At 71.2% G+C, this 24,129-nt stretch overlaps 1 protein-coding gene across 4 annotated transcripts; it reads left to right on the forward strand.

Moving 5' to 3' along the window:
- The first annotated feature begins 1,397 nt into the window (after positions 1–1,397).
- PWWP2B (PWWP domain containing 2B) lies at positions 1,398–23,189 on the forward strand. 4 transcript variants are annotated; one of them, XM_055346292.1, is made up of 4 exons: positions 1,398–1,640; positions 9,758–11,367; positions 14,491–14,605; positions 22,736–23,189. In XM_055346292.1, the coding sequence occupies exons 1-2, from the start codon at positions 1,516–1,518 to the stop codon at positions 11,352–11,354; spliced, it is 1,722 nt and encodes a 573-aa protein (XP_055202267.1). In that variant the 5' UTR covers positions 1,398–1,515; the 3' UTR covers positions 11,355–11,367; positions 14,491–14,605; positions 22,736–23,189. The 4 variants fall into 4 exon arrangements, with proteins under 4 accessions (XP_055202267.1, XP_055202268.1, XP_055202264.1 ...); XM_055346293.1 differs by lacking the exon at positions 1,398–1,640 and adding an exon at positions 2,084–4,363; XM_055346289.1 differs by lacking the exon at positions 1,398–1,640 and adding an exon at positions 6,531–8,777.
- The last annotated feature ends 940 nt before the right edge of the window (positions 23,190–24,129 follow it).

The raw sequence follows: 24,129 nt of genomic DNA on the forward strand, positions 1-24,129 counted from the left end.
CCCACTGCAGATTCCTGTGTCCTGCCTTGGGTTTCTGACGGGGGCAGAGCACACAGCTGGTGGGGTCTCCTCTTCACACCTGTCCTCCACTCGTGGTGCGGGGGTGGGGGGGTCTGCACACCCTCTGCGCCCTCTGTGGGCCCCTCCCTGCCCCAGCAAACGCTCGCCGGCTGTCCCATCGCCCCGGAGTGGCCCCAGGAGCCTCCTGCCTCACCACATTACCGGGTGCCCGGCACAGGGCCCCCTTCTGAGCGCCCTAGCACCCAGCACTGCTGCCCTGCCCGAGCCGCCGTGGGCCCCTTCCGCCCTGGGTGGTGCTGCTCACTCACGCAGCCCCTCCATGCACACGCGGGGCCCGGGGCACACACGGACGCGCTCAGGCCTGTCCTGTCCCCAGCGGCCCCGGAGCTGACTCGAGCCCCAGCAACCTGGTGCACGGAGTTGGCGCCGGCGCCCGAGGGATCTGGGGCTCGCCTGGCACCTGTGCGGAGCAGGCGGGCGGCCTGGCATCGCTGCCCCAAGGTCAGCCCTAGCAGCTCTGGGGCGGGAGGCTCCCTGCGCGGGGCCGGGGCCGGGGCCGGGGCCGGGGCCGGGGCCGGGGCCGGGCCGGAGCGGGCCTGGTGGAGGTGCCTGGGCCCGCGGCCGAGGGGCGCTGTGCGCCGGACCCCACGCGTGCCCGGGGCCCCCCGGGCCCGGGTCCTCCGCCCGGAAGGCTGGGGGCTCCCCGCGCCCCGCGCCCCGCGGCCGCCGCCAGAGGGCCCGACGAGCGGCGCCACCGCGGCCCGAGCGTCCCCAGCGGCGCCAGGGGTGGCGGCAGGGCCGGGCCGGGCCGGGCCGGGCGCGCGGGGCGGGGCGGGGCGGGGCGGGCGGGGCGCGCGGGGCGGGGCGGGGGGCGGGGCCTGGCGGCGTCCGGGTCGTCAGGACAACCCCGCGGCCCGCGCCCGCTCCCGAGCCCCGCCGGGCGCCCTCGCGGGGCCCGTGGGTCGGGGCGGGGGGGGGCGCGGGGTCCTGCGGGGGCGGGGGGGGGCGGGGGGGGCGGGGACGCGGCCTCTGGGCGGTGCGCGCCGGGCGGTGCGGGGCGGGGCGGGACGGGCCGGGCCGGGCCGGGGCGGGGCGGGGCGGAGGGGTCGCGGCCGCAGCCCCCGCGCCGTCGCAGCGCTGGCCCCGTGTCGCGTGGGCGGCCTCTTCCTCCCCAGGGGCCGCGGGGCGCGGGGCGCGGGGCGCGGGGGGCGGGGGGCGCTGGCCCGGGGCGGGGCGGGGCGGGGCGGGGCGGGGGTCCCAGGGGGGCGCCCGGCCCTGCCCCGGGTCCGCGATGCGCGCGCGCCCCCCCCGCCCCCCCGGCCCCCGCCCCCGCCCGCCGCCCCCGCCGGTGCCCCGCGCCCCCCCGCCCGCCGCCCGCCGTGGCCGCCCCGAGCGGAGCTTTGTGACGTCAGGCGGCCGGCGGGCGGCGTCACGCGCGGGCTGACCCGGCGGCGGCGGCGGGGCGGGGGCGGGGGCGCGGGCCGGCGGCGGAGCATGGAGCCGCGGGCGGGCTGCCGGCTGCCGGCGCGGGTGGAGCAGGTCGCCCACGGCGCGCTGCTGGTCACGGCGAGCTGCGGGGGGCGCCGCTTCGCGGGGGTCCTGCTGGACTGCACGAGGAAGTGAGCGCGGGCGGGCCGGGCGGGCGGGGCGGGCGGGCGGGGGGTCCCCGGGGCGGGCTCCCCGGGGCGCGCTCGGGACGGGCCCCGCCGACCCAGGGCTCCGACCGCCGGCGCCGCCTTCGGGCTCCGCGCGGGGCTGGGGGCGCGGGTCCCGGCGCGGCCGGAGCCGGGGGCGGGGGGTGGGGGGGGGTCCGCGTGCGCCCCCGGCCCTGCGCCCCGACCCGCGCGCCCGCCGTGACTAACGCACTTTTCTTTGTCCGGGCGCACCGCGGAGTCCCGCTGTCTTCGGGGCGTCATGGGGGGACGCGCGGGGCGCCCGGAGCGGGTGCGGGTCCCGGGCTCCTGGGCCGCCGGGGCCGGGCCGGACGGCGGGGCCTGGGGGCGCGGGCAGGGCCGAGCCTCGGGCACGGGGGCGCCGGCGGGGCGGGGGGGGGGGCCGGGGAGGGAGGCACCTGCGCCCACTGCAGGGACCGGCAGCAGGAAGAGTCTCCTGGATACGGTGTCACATGGCCCTGAGCTGTCGCACGGATAAGTGATTAGGCATTAATCAGGCGCTAATGTCTCCGCTCGCCGGGCTCGCCGGGCCTTATCTCCGGCTGCGCCCGATGGCCCCCGCGCAGAGGCCCAACTTTTTCCCTCCGTGGAACCCAGATTTCCTCGCAGCCTCGCGGCCGTGGCAGGGAGACCATCACTCCCCAACAGTCACCCCGCTGGCACCATCTCTTCCTGAGATGTGCCAGAAGCCATTTAGGCACAGTCATGTGACCCCACATAGGGCCTCCCCGGTGACAGCGACGGTGGCCCTGCCCCACCCCGGCAGGTCGGGGCGGGGGGCAGGGGGCTGCCACAGAGCCTCCTGGAGGCTACCAAGCCTGCGCCCTGCGGTGGCCAAGGTCTCCGGCCGCTGTGGCCACCACTTCCCCCACCAGGCAGGACGGCCAGCCCGGGCCTGTTCCTGCTCCTGAGTGTGTGTGTCAGGGGCAGGGAGGGCTCCCCCCATCTGCTCTCTGGGCTCCCCAACCCAGCACAGGGGAGGCCGTGGCCCCCCGATCCTCCAACGCCCGCCACCCCCTCCCCAGCCTGCAGCTAAGCCAGGTTGCACACCAACACGGCCCTCTCCACACCCCCACCCCTCGTGGAAGGAAGCAGGCCAGGCTGGGATCCCGGCATGCGAGCTGGCAGCCGTGGACTCGTGGGCGTCACCCCTGCCACGGCCACCCTCGGCTGTAACCGGAGCCACCCACGGAGCCTCGGTCCGCAGTGACTCTCTGTGCAGCCCCCCCGGGGCTTGGTCCCCAAACGGCCCTGCCCGCCCCCGTCCTCGCTTCACTTGCCTCCTCTGGTGTCGTCCTCTCTTCTGACCTCGGCTCCCGATATTAAGAGTTGGGTGCTCCCGTTTGTGGCCCGGCCATCAGGTGGGCTCCACTGGCCGCCTACAACCTGGCCCAGGTGTTTGGGGCCGCAGGGTCCGGGGCCTTCCCAAGGCCCGTTCCCTCAGTGCCCACACCCCCTCCCCGTGTGGGACAGTGGCCTGTCCGGCCTGGCAGTGGAGCCCCCCGCCCGGGTGTGGGCACTGCCCAGCCGGGAGGAGCCGCTGGGAGCTCCAGTTGCACGCGCCGACCCACCTCTGGGAGCCTGCGCGTCCAGGACAGTGGGGCTGTGCGGGGTGTGTTCAGGGCAGCCAGGCCACAGCTGTCGGTGTGCCCTGGTGTGCGCCAGGCACGTGCCAGGAACTGCCATTTATCAGCGGCCTCCAGAGCTGGCGCACAGACGTGGAGGCCCGGGGGGCCCGCCTGGCGGCAAATCCTTGTCGGGGTCTCCCGCAGGAATGGAGCAGCCCCAGGGCAGGGCCTTCGAGCCGGTCCCCTTCTCTCCCCCGGAGCAGGGCCCAGCCGCAGGCTTGCTCACTGTGCCTTTGGGGGGTGACACACCCTGTCCCTTGGCACTCTGGGGGGTGGGTTCCCTCCCCCAAACATTCACAAGAGGAGAAGACCCCCCCCAGGTCTCAGCAAGTGCATGCAGCTGCCAGGCCGGGTGCCCAGCCCCCTCCCACCCGAGACCTGAACCCGCTGCCGAGCTGCGTTGCGATCTGAGGGAAGATCCTCAGCTCTGGGTGCCCGCCCTCATGCGTTCACCTGCGTTCACTACCTACTGTGTACCTGGGCCGAGTCCCAGGCGTCGTGCTGTGCGTGACCCCTCCTGTCTCCCTACGAGGTACTGGTGACCCAGGCCTGCCTTGACCCCACAGGCTCCGACTCTTCAGGCTGAGGTGCCAGGGGTGTGGGCATTGTTCTGTGGGTGGTTTGGGGGTACTGCTCTGGCTGAGGACCCCCAGGTGGGGTGGCCCTGGTTGGGGCCTGGCCCCAGGACAGCAGGGCCCAGAGTGGGGAAGGGATGGTCTCATGGGCAGCAGGAGTGACCGAGCCCAAGGCCCCCAGCCTTCATCTCCGAGCTGGTGTTTTTCAAACTTCCCCAGTTGTGAGTCATCCAGGGTGCCATACCCATACGAGGCTTCTGGCCTCTGTGACCCACACCCCACCCCGGGAGGGTGGGACTCCAGCTTCTGAAGCCAGCCAGTCAAGAATCCCAGCAGGCCGGTCCCCGGGCAGGAGAGCAGGCTCGCTCCCTCCCAGGCGCACCCGTCGTCCAGGATGGAGGCTCGGCCACTGATGGCTGGTCCTGGGGAGGGTCCCTGGACAGACAAGGATGGACACCTGTTCCAGGTCCTACCGGGCAAAGCCTCCCTGACCTCGGGGAGCCAGGGGGGCCGAGAGCAAGGTGCCCAGTGAGTCACAGGCTGGCGTGATCCGTAGCTGTAGGCAGCTGCCACTCAGGGGACCTGGCCAGCACGGGGTGACGCGGGGCATGGGCAGCGGTAGCCATCGCAGAGCGGACACAGGGATGCGGTCTGCTGCATCCCATCATCCGCTGGGATGATGCTGGCGGCGGTTAAACCTCTGAGCCCACGAGTCAGGGGCCGGATGTGCCAGCCTGGCCCCATGGCCTGTCCCGCAGATCCGGGGTCTGTCGTGGGGGAGGGGCGCCTCCCGTGTGTGGCCCTGGACAAGCGGCCGCCCGGGTGTCCAGGCTGTGCCCCCCCAAGCTGTTCTCCCCGGCTCCCTGGGCAGAGGTGGGCCCAGGGGCGCGGGGAGGCCTGCCCTTCCCTCGGGGCTCGGGGCTGCTGCCTGTGGGAGGGCAGGGGTCTGGACTCAGGCCTGCGGGCACCTGGGAGGGGCCCCTGCGCCGTCCCTGCTCCAGAAGCTGGGTCGTCACCTCTTCCCTGGACTCCGGGTGGCCTGTCCCCATGGGAGGACGAGGAGGGGGTCCAGGGCAGACGTGGCCCTGGCTGGGTCAGAGGCCGCTGTCACGTTCCACAGCCACTCGGGTCCCGAGGCCGCAGAGCCGGGAGGCCGCAGGGGAGGCCGGGAGCTCTGGCAGGCGGCCGGCCGGCTCCTCCTGGCCGCGGGCCAGCTCAGGCCTGGCTGCTCCGGGGGTTTGCTGAGCTGGTTGCACGGGTGAGACCTCGGGGGGGCAGGGGAGCGGAGGCTGGGCCGCGGGGCTCCTGCCAAGGCTGCCTGCCAGGCGGCTTCTCCCGGCCCCGTGGCCCTGCAGAGGGCCCGGCCTTGGGCAGAGCGGGGACCCTCCGGGGATGAGCGACGCTGCTCTGGGGTCTGGCCCCCCCGAGAGCCTCCTGGGCTCTGCGTGTCCCCAGCGGTGCCTGGGCGCTGCGGCCGTGTGCCCTCCCCCAGCTCCCCAAGGACCCGGGCTGAGAGGTCGGCTTCAAGGGCCCTGTTTCCTGCGTGGAGCCCTTGGGCAGCCCGGCACCCCTGTCTCCAGGCCCCTGCCCACACGCAGCTCCGTCCTCGTACTGGGCCGGGGGGCAGCGAGGACCCCAATGTGGCAGGGGACAGGACAGCGGGGGCCTGGGTCCCTCGCCTGGGCCCAGCCGGCTGCGTCTCTGGCCGCTCGCCTGCCAGGGCCTGCGGGATCACCTGTGGGGCGGTGCCGGGCTGCCCGGGGCCTCTGGGCCTGGGCCAGGGCCAGTGTCAGCACAGCCTGGCCTCACGGAGGGGCCGGGCCCCGTGGGCGAGCCGCAGACCAGGGTGGTGTCGCACCGCATGCCCCGGAGTCCAGTTGGGGTCGCCCCGCGGGGGCCCAGGGGCTGCGATCCCTCCTGGGACAGTGGCCTGTGCGGTTCTTGTGAGCTCAGCGCCCCCCTGCCCCCGGGCCCCGGCCTCCCCCAGCCCCTGTCCCCCGTCAGTGGGGAGTGGCCCTGCCTGGCGGGAGGTCCGGGCCGGGACGCCCGGGGAGGGAGCCGTTCCCTGGCCGCTGTTTACCCACCAGGCAGCTGTGGGTGTGGCCTGGGCAGGGCGCCTCTGGGAAGGAAGTGTGGCCGCCGCGGTGCCAGAGTCACGGGGCCTCCGGTCGTCGCCGTGGTGCCCGGCGCAGGCCTGACATGGGGAGGCCCCGGGCCAGGGCTCCGAGCGCTCCGTGGAGCCCGGCTGGTGCCCCGTGTGAGCTGCGGGGCAGGGAGGGGTCAGCGCCTGACCCGCCTGTGCCCAGGGCCCTCCCTCCGAGCTCCGGCTCCAGCCAGGGCCTGAGTGTCTGGCCAAGGGCCTGTGACTCTACTAGACAGGCAGGGACTCCCTGAGGGGTGCGTGCGCCACAACGGGGCAACCCCCTGGGCCCCAGCTTCGGGGCCTTCCCCACCCCACCTGCCCCGCCTGCCTTCGGGGAGAGGGTGCTGCAGAGACCCCGGCGTGGGCTGCCCAAGGGTGCCGTCGGCACATGGGCGCCTGCCGAGGAGGGTCCTGGGCCGAAGATGTGTTGGTTTGGGTTCAGGTTCAGGGTGGGTTGGGTTGGGTTCAGGGTGACGGGAAGAGGGCTGCCCAGGGGTTTTGCTCTTGGGGTGCCCTGGGCCCCAGCGGGCACGGCAGGCTGGCACAGGGCTGGGCTTGGGGGCAGGGCAGGGGTCTCAGGAGCGGGTGTGCACTGGTTCCCAGCAGCGTTGGGGGGGGCAGTGGGGATGCAGATGAGGAGAGGGGAGGAGTGAAGCCCTGTTCATGGTCTGAGTAAAGGTGGGCTGGGGGCCCTGGGAGCAGCCTTCCCGGGCCTGGGGGTGTGGATCCTGCCTGGTGCGCAGACCCCTCCGCGTCCGTGGGATCCCCTTGGTCTACAGACCTGCCTACGGGGTCTCCTCTCGGAGGCCCTGCAGCCATCACTGTGGCCCTGTGTCACGCCCACGGGGAGTACTTGGGGTGCTCGGTTCCTCACCCTCAACCCAGGTGCCCACTCGGGAGGGGCCAGGCGGCCTGGATGACTTTCTGGCCTTCCAGGTGCCCTCCCAGGGGTGAGGCTGCCCCATAAGGGGCTCCTTGGGGGCTGTTCACACTGTGTGTCTTCTGGGTGTCCCTGTCTGGCAGGGGCACCATGGCTCTCCGGGGTGGGCCAGCACCCCTTCGTTTGAGGCCCCTTCCTGGGGTCCCACAGGTTCAAGGAGGGATCCCGACAACCCTAACAGCAAGGGGCAGTGAGGACGCTGGCCCAGGAGGTCAGAGTGAGTGTGTGCATGTGCCCGAGTGAATGCGAGTCTGTGTATACAAGTGTGCCTGTGTACACGCGTGCGTGCGTGCCCGTGTGAATGCGTGCGTGTGTACACGTGTGCGTGCGTGCCCATGCATGTGCCTCGGTGTGAGCATGTGTGGTCAGTGCTCAGAATCCTGCGCTTGCTGGTGGCAGGGCTGGTCAGGGGGAAGAACCAGGGCTGACGCAGTGTGGGGTGCAGGCTGCGCCCTGATGCCGGGGCACCCGGGGAGGTTTGGGGACGCACCTGTCCGCACGACCGCGGAGCTGGTCTCCCCACCTGGACCCCCGCGGACTGCCCGTGGATTGCTGCTCGGGGACAACCTGGGGCCTGGCATCCGCACCGCATCTGCCGGGCTGCTCAGCGGGGCCACAGCAGTGGGGGGGGGGGGGCAGCCAGCGGTCGTCCCGGCACCAACGCGCGTGGCTGTGCGCCCGTCAGTCCTCACTCGCAAAAACTGGTGGTGACGGTTGGGGCCGTGCGGTCTGTACACCCAGGGCCAGGTGAGGGCACGACCCGGGGTCCCCGTTGTCACCCCGGTCCCCAAGAGTCTCCGCTCGTCCTGGCGTGCAGGCCGTCCGGTCCCGGCTTCCCAGGATTGCCGAGCGCAGGAAGCCGAGCGCGTGCGGCCAGGACTCGGTGCCCGCGGTCACCCCGATCAGGCCCGCGGAGAACGGGCAGGGGATGGGGTGCTCATCCTGGTTGCTCCCCCACCAGAGCAGAAGCCCCTCCCACGCTGGCCCCGCGGCCTCCCCACGGCCCCCGCTCGCCCTCCTCCCTCAGTCCCGGCTACAGGTTACAGGGCGGCCGCGCCGGGGGCCGGTGGCCACGGACCTGTGTTTGCTGGACTCTGGCCACGAAGAGGAGCGAGCCCCCGACCCCGCAGGCCCCCGCGAGGACTCCAGATTCCGGGCGTGGCCACAAGCACACGAGAACCTGATGGGAAGGAGGGAAACGGTGGTTTCCAGCTTTTACCGCAAACTTGGATTAAACGAAGACGGGCCACGTTCGCGCGGGGACATCCGCCGTCTTCGTTAATTCACGGACGTCATGACCGCGGGGACCGACCCGGGGAGGCAGCGCCCCGGGCGTCCCGTGCCCTCCGTGCCCGGCTCCCGGCCCTGGCGCTCGGGGGCGGCGACGTCGTGGCCGGTCGCCTCCTGGCTAGCCTGGGCTCTTCTGGAACACAGCAAACGGGGAGATCGTTTGGAGATCGGGAAAGCGGAGCGTCAGTCGCTGTTTCTACCCTGGTCGGATTCCACGTGGAGGGTGAGGACCAAGGCGCCGGGCCTACGCCTCGGCTCTCGTAACTTGGCGGAAGTCTGCTTTCGCGCTTCAAGAACAACAGCTTTTAGCGGAGCCATCTCGAAGATCACATCACGTGTGTCTCGAAGTCACGCGCGCTCGCCGCTGGAGACGGCGGAGGACGGGCCTGCTCCCCGCCGTTGGGGACAGTGTGGACGCTTTCCCGCGGCGCCGAGGGCCCCTCATGAGTTAGATGCAGCTACGCTCGGCTCGGGGGCTCGGGGGTGGCCCTCCGTCCGCTCTGGAAGGTTCTCTGACCACTGACTTTCTACACCAACCCCCTCACCTCGCCAAGTGCCCAGATGGGGGCCACGTGGTCCAGCACCCCCCGGGGGCAGAGCAGGCCTTTAGCAGGGCAGGTCCCGGCGGAGAGCCCTGGGGGTGCCGTCCTGCCCTTGGCCTTGGCTGTGGGTCCTCCTGGGAGGTGGGCCTCCTGCCCTCTCGTGTCCCCTTCCCGTGGTTCGCACGGCCTTGTGTTGCTGCTTGGTCCCCTGCCCTCGGGGGTCTGAGGGCAGGGCCTGGGGGCACCAGGCGGGAGGGGAGGTCCTTCGGGGATGTGCTGGGTGGGGCCGAGTGGATGTCACCCCCACCCCAGGGCAGTGGGGACAGTTGGGACCAGCTCAGCATTCAGGAGGGAGCAGGCTCCCGGGCCCAGGGCTCCGGGCTTCTGGCCAACTCCTGTCCTCAGGCCAGCGCTGCCACTGCGCCCCCCCCCCCCAGGCCCCCTACACCCTGCTGGTCCCTGCGACCCGGGTCCGACGGGCTGTCCCGGGCCCATAGGGAGCACGTGTGGGGTCTTCCCTCGGGGAGGAAGGGGTGGGTGGACACGGCGGTGAACAAGGGCCCCTGGCTGCAGAGCAGCTGCCCCCCCCCCGGGCCTAGTCAGGCCATGTCGCAGCCCCCAGACCCCCAGACTCTGTTGTCAGGCTTCCAGGGCCCACGTGCCTACCCTGGGGTCTGGGGAGGTCTGCAGTGGCCGAGATGGGGACAGCATGCCTGAGCGACCCGGGAGGTGGCCTCCGCGCTGGTCACGGGGCGTCGCAGAGCACATCCCTGGGCTGCCTCGCCTGGGATCACGTGGGGGCGTTGGCCCTGTCAGGCCCCCGGACGCACCTGCAGATGCTGGGCCCCAGGCGGCACCTGGATCCCGCCGGGGCCCTGGGGGTGGGGACTGGGCGCAGCGGCGTCCTCCCGGTCTGACTGTCCCCTTCTGTCTCCCCACTGCTAGGTCCGGCCTCTTTGGCCTGCCCCTGTCGGCTCCGCTGCCCCAGCCAGAGGACCTGCCCGTCAACGGCTGCCACGGCCCGGCCCCCTTGGAGCAGGACGGAGAGGCGATGCAGCTGGGGACCGGCCCGCCGCCCCCTCCCTGCGGGGACCAGCCCCCCGAGACCACCGGCCCCGAGCCGCCCCCGCCCCTCGTGCCGCCGTTCCCGCCGTACTTTGAAGGCGCCCCCTTCCCTCCCCCGCTCTGGCTGAGAAGCACCTACCGGCAGTGGGTCCCGCAGCCGCCGCCCCGGACCATCAAGAGAACCCGCCGGCGCCTGTCCCGGAACCGCGACCCAGGTCGGCTCGCCCTGAGCCCCATTCGCCTGCGGCCGCGCCAAGTACTCTGTGAGAAGTGCAAGAGCACTCTGAGCCCCCCCGAGGCCAGCCCCGGCCCCCCGGCTGCCCCTCGGCCCCGCAGGAGGGGGGGCAGCGGCCCCGGCCCCGACAGGGAGCCCCAAAAGCTCGAGGACCCTGACGGCGGCGGTGGCGGCGATGCCACGGCCACAGCGAGGAGGAGCAAGAGAGAGAGGCGGGAGGAGGACGGGGCGCCGGTGGCCCGCAGCCCGGCCATCAAGATCTCGTACAGCACCCCGCAGGGCAAGGGCGAGGTGGTGGAGATCCCGTCGCGCGTGCACGGGTCCCTGGAGCCCTTCTGCCCGTCCCAGGCCCCCCACGGCACTGGCCACGACCCCCGCGGGCCCCCCGCCTGCATCCCCAAGCTGAAGCTGACGCGGCCCGGGCCCCCCGGCCCCGGCCTGCCGCCCCCCAAGATCCGCCTGAAGCCCCACCGCCCGGGGGCCGGGGCGCGGGAGCCCGTGTACCGGGCCGAGCTGGTGGAGGCGCTCAACGGGCGCGGGCGAGGCCCCCGGGCCGGCTCCCCGACGCTCCCGGGCCACGGCACTGCGGGCGGCGGGGCTGCCGACTCGTCCTCCGGGAGCTCTGGCGAGGACGAGGACTTCAAAGGGTGTCCCCAGGGTCCACGCGGGCCCGAGAGCCTGGCCTTCCTGGCCGCCTGCCCCAGGAGGGGCGCAGACTGTGCCAGCGAGTCCGTGTGGAGCAGCGACAGCCTGGACGAGTCCAAGTCGTCCAGCTCGGAAGTAACGTCACCAGACACCTGTGACCTTTCGTCCGGGGACGGCGCGTCCATGCGGTCCTCATCCAAGGACACGAGGCCGACCGTGCCGCCCCTCACGGTCCGGCTGCACACGCAGAGCGTCTCCAAGTGCGTGACTGAGGACGGGAGGACGGTGGCCGTAGGGGACATCGTGTGGGGTAAGATTCACGGCTTTCCTTGGTGGCCCGCACGCGTCCTGGACATCAGCCTCAGCCAGAAGGAGGACGGGGAGCCCTCGTGGCAAGAAGCGAAAGTCTCGTGGTTCGGCTCGCCCACTACGTCGTTCTTGTCCACTTCAAAGCTCTCGCCTTTCTCCGAGTTTTTCAAACTGAGATTTAACCGCAAGAAGAAGGGCATGTACCGGAAGGCGATCACGGAGGCCGCCAACGCCGCGCAGCACGTGGCCCCCGAGATCAGGGAGCTGCTAACGGAGTTTGAGACGTAACGCGGCCCAGCAGGTGAGTGTGCAGGCCGGGCGGGAGCCGCCCCGCCCAGGCCAGCGTGTGTCTGGGGGCCCTCGCCCGAGCGCCCTGAAAGATCTGCTCACCCTTGGATGCGCCCCCGAGAGAGGAGCAGGCTTAAGGATGGAGGTCGTGGGGAGTGTGGGGCGGGGGCTCCGCGGGTGCCCTGGGGCCGCTCGGTCCTCGGGGACGGGAAGGGGACTCACCCTCCTGTCTCCCCACACTGGAGCCGAGGCCCCCTCCGTCCTGTTCCCACGTGGTCCTGACTTGGCAGGACAAAGGAAGGGGGGAGGTTCCTGGACCCGCGGGTGCTCCGGGCTCCCGGGGTGGCTCTGGGGCCTGTCCCTGGGCTGGTGCCTGGCCCCCCGAGTCCCTGCGGGAGAACTTGTAGGCTCTCCAGCCACGGGCCTTAGGGAGGCAGCTGTCCCTCAGCAGGCCACGCGTGTCTGTGGTCACCGTGTGGGGGGGTTCGGGAAGTGGCCGGGGAGGTGGGGGCAGAGACACCCCCAGGCCCCAGGACAGGTAGGTGCTGGCTCTGAGTCATCAGACGGCTGTGGCGGGGGTGTCCAGGGGGTCGCTGGCCCTGCTGTGACCTCCCGGGGCCAACCCCCCTCCCTGCCCTCCCCCACAGACAGGGCGTGCGGTGGGGTCCCCCTGCCCACAGAGGCAGCGACAGGAGGGGCAGGGCTGTGTCCAGAGCAGCGGTCCTGCGCCCCACCTGGGCCTCTGCCTTGGTTTCCGTGGCCTTCAGCCGACCTGGGCCGCCTGGTCCCCTGCCCCTCCCCTGCCTGGTGCCAGGGTCCCCAGCCCAAGCCCCGGCCTCAGCAGGGCTGGCTGATGTGTGGCCAGGAAGGGCTTGGGAGGCACCTGGCGTGACCCTCACTGCTGTGCCACATGTACTGGGGGTTGCGGGATGGAGGGTTGACTTGCTGGTGCCCCCGGGCAGGTCGCTGCCAGTACTCGGGAAGCCCGGTCCCAGCCTTCCGTCCCCTGCTTCCCGGGTCAGCCCGGGTCACTGCCCTGCATGACTCCCAGGGGTCCACACAGGCCCCGTCCTCTCCTGAACCAGGCTCAGCCCCTGTGAGCTCGGGTCGTCACGTGTGGGGTGTCATGTCGGGGTCGTCACGTCGGGGTGGGGCATGCCACCAACCTGCTGGCATCCAGCCAGCGAGGGTCTCAAGTGGGGGCACCTGCGGGGCGGGCGGGCCTGACTGGGGAGGGATCCAGGGGGAGGTCAGAGTGTCGCCTTCCGCCTTCCTTCCGTGGGGTCCTGCCGGCCTGTGCACCCCCTGCCATCCCCACCAGGCCTGGCTGCTCACCGGCCCCTCCTGCCTCTGCACCCCTCCCGCAGGCGGGGGCGGTCGGCAGGGCAGTGGGGTGGGGACGCGGAGCACTGTGTCCTCAGGACTGACCTTGAGGTCCCCGGTCCCAGCGGGTACTTACTAGGGCGGCACTGGGGTCAGGGGGCCCACCCGGGGCCGTGGGGCCTGGGGGGCAGGGAGCCTCCCCTCCCCCTCCCCTGGAGAGTGCAGCCCCGTGGGGGGGTTGGGGGTTGGGGGTTGGGGCCGCCCTGTTTACAGGGAAGGAGGAAGAATCTCGCCAGACAGGTTTCACTGCTGCAGGGGCTGCGCCCACAGACTGGCCTCTCCTGGGCTCCTCCCTCCCCCCTCCTCCCTGCCTGCTCCCTCCCTCCCCCTCCCCCTCCCTCCCTCCCCCCTCCTCCTCTTCCCCCTCCCTCCCTCCCCCTCCTCTCCACCCCCTCCCTCCCTCTCCTCCTCCCTCCTCCCTCCCTCCCCTTGTCTCCTCCCTCCTCCCCCCTTCCCTCCTCCCCCCACCCCCCCTTCCTCTGGGTCTCTCTGTCTCTGTCCGTCTTCCTGTTCCTGTCTCTGTGTCTCTGGCCCCTGGGACAGGAGCTGGGGAGCCAGGACGCTGGATCGTTGCAGCACCAAAGCACAAGGCGGTTTTGCCTGATTGGCTTTTTAGTTGTTTTTTGAGGATCGAAGACTCTGCTGTGAGGTCCAGGCCAGCCAGGTGTTGGCGAGTGCAGGGCCGGTGGGGGGGGGTGTCCTTGCTTTCTGGGGTCAGTGGTGCTGTTTGGGGGCCTGGCCCCCTGGCCTGCTCCTTGAGAGGCAGACTGGGGACTGCTCCGTGGGCTGCAGGGTCTGCTGCAAGCTCCCGCGATGCTGAGGGGGCTCTTAGGCCACTGGGAGAGGTCGTGGTCGCTGGTACCTGGGGGGAGGGCTGGAGCTGGGGAAGGTCGTCCTGCAGGTCACGTCACCAGCTGGGGCTTGGGGACAGCCGGAGCCCCTCAGCCTTGGGGGCATCTGCACCGCCAACCAGCAGGGGTCAGAGAATCCAGCAGGCACCGTGGGGTCAGGGCCCTTCCAGGGCCCTCGTGTGCTGCATCTTGTCCCAGGGGCTCCCGCCCCACTTTGCAGAGGGGCTGGGGGCTGAGAGGGGACGGGGTGCCCAGGGACATTCTGGAGAAGCACCAAGCCACCTGCTGGGTTTGGGGGACCGGGCACGGAGGCTCCTGGCAGGGACAGCCCCCAGCGCACTGGGGCTATGGGCCCCCAGGACGGAGCTGACCCCCAGGGCCGCCCCAAGGCCGCCTGGCCCTGCCCCCTGGCCCCTGTGCTCTGGCCCCCGCAGCCTGGCCTCCCTGGGCCTCACTCCCCGCCTGTCTCCCAGTGACTGCGGCACTGGCTCCCGGGCTGGGTGGTGGGGGTGCCCGGGGGCCTGGTGATGACCTGTTGGCAGCCGCCGCTGTAAGTGGCCCCTACACCCTTTCTGAGTGGGGGGAGCTGTTCTTACGGGGCTCCTCCCACGCCCCCCCCCTCCGGGGCAGGGTCTCCGACCCACCGTTCCTGGGGTCAAGCTCCTGGCTGGAAGGGACGGGCACCCTCCTCCCGACTTCGACCTTAGGGGGCTCGGCTGGTCCTGCAGGCGGGGCAGGGACACCCAGGAGTGCGGGGCCAGTCCCCCAACCTGGTAGGTGATGGCAGCTCCTCCTGAGGCTGGCGTCCCGCCCCCGAGGGCTGAGAGCTCCACTAGATGGGGGACACCGCGGGCCTCACCCCGTGAATCCCAGCGCCCACATTTGTGCATAATCACACACAGGAACGTGCTGAGAAGGGACGAGGGCCCCACAGCGAGCATCTGGCGAGGAAGCTGACCTGGACTGGGGATCCGGGAAGGCTTCCTGGAAGAGGTGACATATGGCTGAGCGCGAACGGTGAGCTGATCATGAGCTAATAGGCTGGGGGGTGAGCGTCCTAAGCGAAAGGAGGGCGAGTGCCTGTGGCAGAAGGAAGCCTGCACGATCCGGGGTGGGGGAGGAGGCAGACGGGCGTGGGGGTTGGAGGCCGGACGGCCTTGTCCTCAGAGCAAAGGGCAGCACGGGGCGTGTTAGGCAGGGGGTGCATGGCCCTGTTCGTGGGTCAGCAGGCGAGGGATGGCAGGACAGAGGCTGAGGCCAGGATGGGGAGCCCATGGGGGGCAGAGAGAAGCGGGGCGCAGGGGTCTGAGCCCCAGAGGGGCCGACCCAGGGGTGCTGGGCATTGGCTCCTGGAGCGTGGGGACCACGGTGGCCCCCGCTGCGGCCCCAGCCGGCTGGGGTCTGGGTGCCTGAGTCTTGGCTGGGAGGTGACTCTGGGTCCAGTGCTCAGGGGAATGGGGGAGGGGGGTTGGGACAGGTGAGCCGGGCGGTGGGGCAGGTGCGCCCACAGGATGGGCCTTGTCCTGCCTGCAGGCCCCATGCGGAGGCTGGCCCGTGGGGGCGCTGTTACCCACGGGCATCGGGAGCGGCCCGAGCGGCCCCCAGCTGTCCCGGGAGCCCCCACGGCACCCCCTGCGCCACCCTCGGAGCCGGGGCCTGTCCTGGGCAGTGGGGGGGGGGGGCGTGGGCGGGGCTGCACCGGGGCCAGGTGGGGGCTGTGGCACCCGCCTCCCCGCCTCCCCCAATCCCCGTGAGCTGGGAGGGCCGCAGCGGTCCCATCCTGTGGAGCGGGGCGGGGGGGGGGGGGGCAGCGCTTCCCGCCCTGCCTCAGTGGGGGGTTTGGAGGGCAGGAGCTTTTTGGGGTCACACAGCCGCCCCTGTCGCAGTGCTAGCCGGCAGCCGCCCGGGGCTGGGGTCTTGTGTCGCTGGTCGCCCTTGGGTTCCCGGCGCTACCCTGAGTGCCACCCACCCGGACGGCCGGCCGCCTGAAGGAAGTTTGTTCTCCTGGTTCTGGGGCCCGGACCGCACACTCGAGGGGTCTCCGGGCTGCGCCCCCGCGGGAGGCTCCAGGGGTCCTTCCAGCCCCTGGTGGCCCCCAGAGGCCAGGGCTGGTGCGGGCATCACCCCGCTCTCCACCTCTGTGGTTGGGGACCCCCTCTGCCCCCCTCCCGTGGGGACCCCGGGCGGCCTCACGGGTGACCCTGTGGATCCTCATCCGAGTCCCGGTGCAATCGCTTGGCCCCAGGGTGGGGGCCTGAAGCCTGCGGGGCGCCCTCCACCCCTGCCTCCTCCTGTCTGCCCAGCACATGGCTTAGGGGCCCGCGTGTGCACCCCGCTCGGGCTGCCGGCCTCTTCCACGGGGGCTGGCTGGGCTCGGGGAGGGCTCAGCTGGTGGTGAGGTGGACTGGACCCTGCAGGGGCGGGCGCTGAGGGAGGGATCATCCTTCCAGAAGGGTCTGCTGCCCTGCCGGGGGGCTGTGCACAGGGGCCGTGGGTCCGGGCCGTGCTGGGGCCGCTTTGCCCTTTTAGCTTCGGGGTGCTCGCTTCTCGGGGATGTGGAGGTCCCCCCGGCAGGGCCAGCTTGCACCCCGAACCCCGAAGCCCCGGGCTGCTGGCCACGGCCTCCTGCAGTGGCTGTCGCCTGGGGAGGCGGGGTCGCCCCGGGGAGGCGGGGAGCTTACTGGTGGGGCGGTGCCCACGGTTTCACCTTCCTGCGGGGTCTCCCTTTGGGAGCAGGGTCCTTGAGCCGCAGGCGCCGAACCGGCTTTTCTCTCTCCCGAGTCTAAATAACAAGGTGCTTCCGCTCCTGAAGACGTGGCTCTCAGCCGACTTCCTGCGCTGCTTTCAGGGGACTCAGGTCCTCTGTGCAGCTTGTAATTATTTTGTTCCCGAAGGAAGCGAAGGCCTGTAATTCCGCGCCTGCCGTGGGCGCCCAGGCCCGGACCCGCCTCCCGCTGCCAGCGCCGTCCCTGCCACCTCCTCCGGCAGCGCCCGGGGTGCCGGGGGCGGCAGGAGCGCTGCTGGGAGACTCCGGGTGTTGGCAGCTGCCTCCTGGCACCGGGACCCGGGTGAGGGGGCTTCCGGGCGGGGGCGCCATCTGGCAGGTGCAGCCCCTCCCCTGGGGAGACGCCTGCGGGGCGGAACAGGGCGCTTTGCCCTGGTTTCACGGATTCCGTGCCGCCCTGAACACGCGACCCCGGGCCCCCCGGCCTCTGCACCCCTGGCCCCGGCACCCACCCCGGCTCCGAGGCCCGAGAGCCCACGGACAAGGACCCACACTCTGCACCCTGTCACAGGGCGGCCGCCCGTTGTGGGCCCCGTGACCCCGTCCCGTCCTTAGTGATCCCGCGGGGACACCCGGTCACCCGGGACTCTGAGGCTCAGTCTTAACAGGGCGAGGGCAGGACCGGGGGCTCTGTCCCTGTGCGTGTCACACGCACTCCGGGTCTTTCCGCGAACCCCACTCCCTGCTGCCCGGTGCCCGTGCGGTCGCATCCCCACGGGGTGTTCGGCAGGTGCGCTGGGCCCACCTCGGGGTTCCGGCTCACGGGGGGCATTTCCCGGGCCCGGCCAGCCCCTGGGGCCCGGGTCCTCCCGGGCTTCCCCGCTGCTCCCGGCCGCGCGTAGCCTCCCCGGCGCAGACCTGCGAAGCCCTTTAGCAGCGGATCGCGACTCTGTGACGGGTCTTTGTAGCGCAGCGCTCCCCCTTCTTCAGCTGTTAGAGTCGCGTTTCCGGTCTCCTACGCGGACAGTCTGGGTTCTTCGTGAGACTCCCGTGGAGTCGAGCTCCGACCAACACGGGGTTCACCTGCCCGCGTTCACTGTACCTGACAGGCTCTTCCCTAAACACGCGGCAGAACCGAGAATGTCTGTAGAGATGAAATCGCGCGTCCCTGGCGTGTCGTCCCGACCTCCCCTCTGCTCGGGCCGCCTCTGTCCTAGGACGGCGAACGGAGCACGTGTGAAGCGGCGACGCCGTCGGTCAGGCTTCCGGCCAACTGGGGGCTGTTGGCAGTTACGCTCCGGGGGAGTCAAAGTGACCGTGGGTCTTTGGGCATCGGGGGGTCGCGCCCCTGATCCCCGTAACCGTTATTCAAGGGTCAACCGTGTTAATTTTCTGCGTAAAAGTTAACGTGTGTATTAAACGCGTGTGCGCCGTCTGTTTGACGCGTGATGTGCCTCAGCCACCTCGCGTACAGGGGACGCGTCACACGCGTGATGCCTTCAGACCGACCACACCGCTAGCGTCCCCCGTGGGTGATGAGCGGGGACCCCGCGAGGCTCCCCATGGGTCTCCCCGACCCCGGGGCCTGGCCCTCCTGTGCCTCGGAGTCCGCCGCCAAAGGCATCGACCCGGTTCCTCTCTCTGCCGTCGCCGTGACCTCAAAGCACAGGGTCGTTGATTTGGCTGAACTTTCCATGGTTAGATGTTCCTGCCGTTTACATTTTGGGGCATGTTTCGTGATTCTGCGCACATTTCTGAGGGTCCCAGATTGCCGCGACCAGGCCCCTTAGGAGCACCCTGCAGGTGCCCGGCGTTGGCTTGGCCTTGGCCGATCCTCCTCCCTTTGGAACATAAGCAGACATGCGGGGGACCCCCTCTGCCCTCTGGGGCGTGAGCGGCATCCGCAGCCCCCCCGTGCCATGTACCCCATGACGCGCCCCAGGAAGGTGCTGGAGGCCGTGTGCAGCGAACGTGCTCGTCCCCGCGGAGCCGTGCGCAGCCTGTCCGTCAGCAGCCTTACGGACCCTGGGCTTCTAGGCTTTTCTAAGTCAAGGCAGCTGTGAGCGGGGGGTGGGGCAGGACTCCTGGAAGGAGGGTGCCCATGTCCTGCAGACCCCGGGGGACCCGGTGGTGGGGCTGCAGGCTCCAGGGCAGGGAGGCCCCAGAACCCCGGGGTTTTCGCCACGTGGTGGCTCCGTGTCTCCTCCTTGGGGAGGCTCCCCCGACTCCCTGCACACGCTGTGCCTGACGAACCCCAGCTCGGCACCCTCACCCCGCACGCTCCTGCCCCCCCACCCGTCCATTCTTGGCTGTTCTGTGTGGGGTCTCCCTTCAGGTAGGTGGGGCTCTGCAAGTTCAGACCCTGGCAGCCCGGCCCTGGGTCACTGGGGGGGTGGGGCTGGGGCACCCTGTCCCCCAGATGGGGACACCGGTTCAGGGGAGGCGCAGAGCCAGGGTGCAGTCCCAGGCCCAGCTCTGTGCATCCAGCACCCCTGCTGGGCGGACCCCTCAGAGGGGAGAGGAGAGGAGGGCAGGTGCCCACACCCCGGAGCACCCAGGGAGGAGAGAGGCTTCCCGGCTGTGGCTGGAGGGCAGCTGGGGGGGGCAGCCCGGGGATGGGGTCTGGGGAGCAGGCTGCTTGGCTCTCCCCGCGGCCTCTCCCCGCGGCCTCTCCCCGTGGAAACCCTCTGGATTCTGGGGAAACGGGACTTCAGACGGCCGTCTTCCAGCCGCATTCTGGAGGGTGGCATTTCCGACGCTGGCGTTCCTGGGCGCCCTGGCTTCCGGTGGGCGTGACCAAGGCCTCCTGCCGGGTCTCTGAGTGTCCCAGGGGGACGGGGCTGCACCCCCACTTCCCTGGCCCGGGGATCTCCAGCCCGGGCCGGGGTCTCTGGTGCAGCCTGCGCGTACGGGGCTACAGGAACCTCGGGGCCCGTCCTGCGGGGTGGGGGTGCCCGGGGGCCATAGCCAAGGCCACACTGGTCCCGGCAGGGTTGAGGGTGTGGCCGCGCGGAGGGACAGAGCCAGGCGGCAGGGCTCCTGTGCGTGTGGCCAGGTGCTGGGGCCCTTGGGTCACCCGGGGCACATCAGGCCGTGAGCGGGGCGGCCGCACAGCAGACCCGTAGGAGGCGCTGGGTCGTGGGGGGGCGTCTCCCCGCCGCGGGGGTCTGCACCGGAGGGGGCGTGAGCGCGGCCAGGCCAGCGGCTGCCTGCCTTTGCTTCGCCCCAGGATGCCGGGGGTCTCGCTCCTGATGCGGCCGCTGCTCGGCCGCCACCTGCCCCGATGGCTTTGGTTTAGGGACAGGCCACCTCCTGCGCCGAGTGTGAGACCAGCGGGTCCGGCCGCCGTCGTGGGGCCTGGGCCGGCCGTGCCTCCCGGGCTGTGCCCACCGGCCCGGCCCTGCGTGGGGCCGGGCGACCCCCCTGGTCACCCCATCTGCTCAGCTACCCCCCGTCACTGGGGCGCCCGCGGCTCAGCAAGCAGGGCGGCTTCGGAGGGCCGTGACTGCGGGGCCCATGTGGGGATCCCGGGGCCCCGTGGGGGACATGACCCCATGAGGTCGGTGGGGCCAGCGAGGGGCAGACCTGGGAAGGGGCCGTCGGAGCGTTTCCGTGGTGCACGCGGGCGCCGGGCCTCCCCAGAGACTCCAGGGAAGCCCATCCCCGGAGCTGGTGGGGCGTCCTCGCTGCTGCGCTGGTCCCGGCCAGTGGGGTGTCTCCCCGCCCAGGGAGCCCCGGAAACGGGCTTCTCTTGCTGCATCTGCCCCAGACCTGAGTAGTGACCTCACCTTTCCCTTTGTTTCCGACTTGGGCCGGGCCGCAGGGACGGCAGGGCTGGGGTGCTCTGGGACGAGTGTCCCCCCCAGGGGGGCGGGAGGAAGGGGTGGGGTGGCAGGGGCTGTGCTTATGCCGAGGGGTTTCCTGGCCACAAGGGCCCCCGGGCGCAAGGGACCTGCCCATCCGTCCCACCCGGGTTCCTAGGAGACCTGCTCTTCTCCGGAGGCCCTGAGGCCAGCAGCTGGTGCAGGGGGGCTCCCCACCTCTCCCCCATGCCCCTTCCTGTCTGCCAACGGGGCCCTCCTGGGGGTCCCAGCTGCCCCCGCTGGGAGAGCTGAAGTACTGGCGGGTCGGCTACGACCTGGGAACGTGTCTCCAGGAGGGACTGTTGGTCCTTGGGTGGGAACCTGCCGTCCTCGGCTGGCCGCGCCCGGGCCTGTCCTGCCCAGAGGGGGGTGGTGGCTGTAGGACGGGGATGGGGACTCCATCCAGCTCCTCTCCAGGAGGCAGCTGCCACCCTCACCCAGCGACCCTGAGGCTCCCCTGGCACAGCTTCCCATGACCCGCGACATTGGATCCACGTTCTGGGGGACACTCTCTCGGGACTCCGAGTCGGGGCCTCCAGCCAGGGGTGGGACAGGGAGCAGGTCAGGGCAGACACCTCGGAGGACCGGCCACCTGGAGCCAGTCTGGACCCAGCAGTCAGCCTTCCCCGCGGGGCGTGTGGTCAGGCCTGGACTCAGGGCACAGTGTTCCAGCTGCCCGTGTGCCACCCTGGGACGTGGGTTCACATCCTGGCCTCAAAGCTGAGTTGAGTGACCTCGGTCAGGGTCTGAGCCCCTCTGAGCCTCATCCCCTTGTCTGTGAGGAGGGAGGGGGTGACGGCACCCCCAGGGTGGTCATCACAATAGAAGTAACCTGGGGAAGCCGCCCTGGGCCCCCCTTGAGCCCCGACCACCAGGGCTGTGCTCACACCGACCTCACGCCCTCTGTGCCCACTGCCCCTCCTGCACCCTGGGGCCTGCAGGCTCTGGTTTGCCGCAGCCGCAGAGGATGATGGACTCCTGGCCGTGTCACATGGCGCGGAGGACGGCCAGTCCCTCCCTCCCCTCCAGCCAGGCCGCTTGCGGGTGGGGGGCGGGTGCCCTCTGCACCTCGGTCCCCGGGGCTTTCCTGGGCCCCCGGGAATGTGTCGTGGGTCTGGGCCTGGACGGGCTGTGTGCCCCCGCCTCGGTGACACCACAGGGGGGCCGTCCACCTGGTCGCACCCTGCCACGCAGCTGGCGGCCTCGCCCCCTCCACGCAGCCTCAACCCCTGCACAGGGTTGCTTTGGGGTCGGGCTCCTCCCAGGCACCCGCGGGCTTGCACCCCCTCTGTCCCCCTCGAGGGCTCGGGCAGCGGAGCGGGGCTGCGGTCAGGGTGGCTCTGTGTCGGGGTCTTATTATGTGTAAGTGGAGGGAGGCTTTGTCTTCACTTCCCGCGACAGGCGCTCCGGAACCCGGTTCTTTTCATTTAAGATTTATCCGTGTCAGTGGTGCGTATGCTCGCGTCGTCGCGGCCCAGCGACGGGAGACCTCGTCTCCCTCGGCCTCAATGATGCGCTCGCGCGCCGTCTCTTATTCCGTGATTGTCATCCGGGGCGTCGTCAGGACGCTGCTTCCAGCGGAGACGAACGCGGAGCCCCGTGCCCCTGCCACACGCACACGAGCGCCAGCCCTGGGCTCCGCGGGGGACAGGTGTGGCCCGTGCGCACCATTGGCAGGAGGGTCTCCTGTCTGCCCTGCTCTGCTCTGAATTGAATTTGCCTCGTTTTCTGGCTGCTTAGTTTTTATATTCTTATCACTTATTCCTCCTCGGTCTCCCGGGGCCTCAGGCACGGCGTCCGACCGCTGCGTGAACAGGCTCCCCAAACCGCCGCGGCCTCACACGTCGTGGCTGATCCTGCGGCGTCCAGGCCGCTGGACTGGACTGGGGCGGGGGCTCCCATCCTGCAGCCTTGGCTGCTGTGTCCGAGGGCAGGTGGCGTTGGGACACTGGGCTGAGGGCCCGTCTGCCCCACGGCTGGGTCCGCCTGCCCAGGGATGACCGTCTGGAGCCCTGGGTGGTCCCCTGGGAGGTGGGGATGCACGGAGAAGCAGGGCTGAAGCTCAACTGCCCACCAGCCAGGGGAGGGTTGCTTATGGGAGGGTCTGCCCCAACCCCAGAGGTTCCCCGAACCAGGAGGGCGTGTGTCTGCAGCGGGGCATCAGTCCCACACCCTGACGGTGACACGCGGGGGTCCCTCTGAGCCGTGAGCCCCAGGGCCGTGTGCACAGCCCGCCAGGCCAGGAGTGGCCGGAAAGATCTAGAACGGCAGGCCCCTCACGGAGAGCCCCGGGGTCTGGACTTCCAATTACTCGGATCCCTCACCTTTCTCTGGGAAACTCAGGGTCCTGTGGAGGTGGGTGGACACAGGTGGGGCGCAGGTCGGGGGCCCCACCTGGGAGGTGGGACGCCAGGGTGGCAAGGGCCCCTGGGGAGGCACGGAGCCCGAGGAGCCTGGCTCAGAAGACCCACAGTGGGCGCCCGACCCGGTGCTCGGACCCCGGGGCCTGTCCGCCAGCCCTGGCCCGAGGTGACCTCTTTCCCTCTCTGTTTCCTCAAGGTCGTCGACGATGAGGGCGCGGCCGTCCTGGAGCCTCCGACTTCGGGGGTGCCCTCCACACCCCCATTCTGCCCGAGGGACCCCGCGTGCCTTCTGGCCAGCCTGCTTCCGGGTGCCCCAGGGAGGAGCACAGAGCCCAGGAGCACCGCGGCTCCTCCCTCCCCACACGTCAGCTCTGGCTTGTGAAGTTCCAGGAGCCCCGCGACGACGACGGGCTTGCTCCGTGCGCTTGAGAACCAGGGGGCCCACCTCCCTGCATTCCTCCCAAAGTGGGGTCCCGCCTGGCGCCCAGCACCGCCGTCAGGACCCCTCGCGGGGGCTCCCCGGGCCACGGGCCTGCGACGGCGCCATGTGGAGCACGTTGAGACTCCGGAAGGAACGCAGCCTGGCTCCTCTCTCCTTTCTGTCACTTTAAAGACCAAAAACACCAAAAAGAAAATGAAAGAAACAGAAACCGGGTCGTGATCTTGCTTTGTTTAAACCGGAGAGAGCGAAGGGGGCGAGCGTAGGGGCGCAGTCCAAGCGCTGCTGGTGCAGCCAGGGGTCGCGGGTCGCGGGAGGGACGAGGGAGGGCGACCTCCCAGGGCTCCAGGAGGGTTGGCGGGCGGTGGGCTTCGGGGAAGGAGGGACAGTGCGGTCCTCCCTGGCCCTGCCTCCCGCCCCCTCCGTGCTCCAGCAGAGCCTCGGCCCCTGTGCCCTCCGCGGCCAGGAGGCCGGGCCCCCGCGGAGCCCGTGGGTGCAGGGGCTGCCGGGCCCTTTGAGGGGAGAAGTGGCTCCTGTGAGGTGATACCCACGTGTGGGGCGGTGCCAGGGCCCAGAGGCAGCTCCCCGGGGAACACGTGTCAGGCCGCGTGATGGGGACTCGGGCCCCCGAGCTGGACGCCGCGCGCCGCCCGCACTGGGCACTCACCTGCCGACTGCCCGGCCGGGCTCCCAGCCCAGGGCCTGCGGTCGGAGGGGCAAACCCCCGGGGGGCTGCGAGGTGGCTGCCAGCGTGTGGGGGCCCCACCCTCGCCCCGACTCCGGAGACCCTGCAGGCAGCCTGGCCCCCGCTGCCTCCCCCCCCGGCCCAATGGCCCCGAGCCACCTGGACCTGCCCGGGGAGGCGCCCCCCGATGTGCGGAGGCCCCTGCGCCCGAGAGGCTGGGCCAGAGCCGCGTCAGCCCCCCTCCCTGGGTGGGCGCTGGGCACAGACCGCACCGCTGATTAGAAGGGAGGGCGGCTGCTTTTCTTTTTTTTAAGTCGTTGTGACTGTCTCTTTAAGCAGCAAATTAATCACATTTTCCTGTCAGTTTGATTTCACGGGAGCCCAGCCCCTGTCCCTGTGATCCTCGTTCCTCCAGGACCTGGGGGAGCCTGGGTGCCCCGTAAGTCCCCCAGCCCCACCCTGGCCT

Source organism: Nyctereutes procyonoides, unplaced genomic scaffold, assembly GCF_905146905.1.
Source record: "Nyctereutes procyonoides isolate TBG_1078 unplaced genomic scaffold, NYPRO_anot_genome, whole genome shotgun sequence".
Lineage (NCBI taxonomy): Eukaryota > Metazoa > Chordata > Mammalia > Carnivora > Canidae > Nyctereutes > Nyctereutes procyonoides.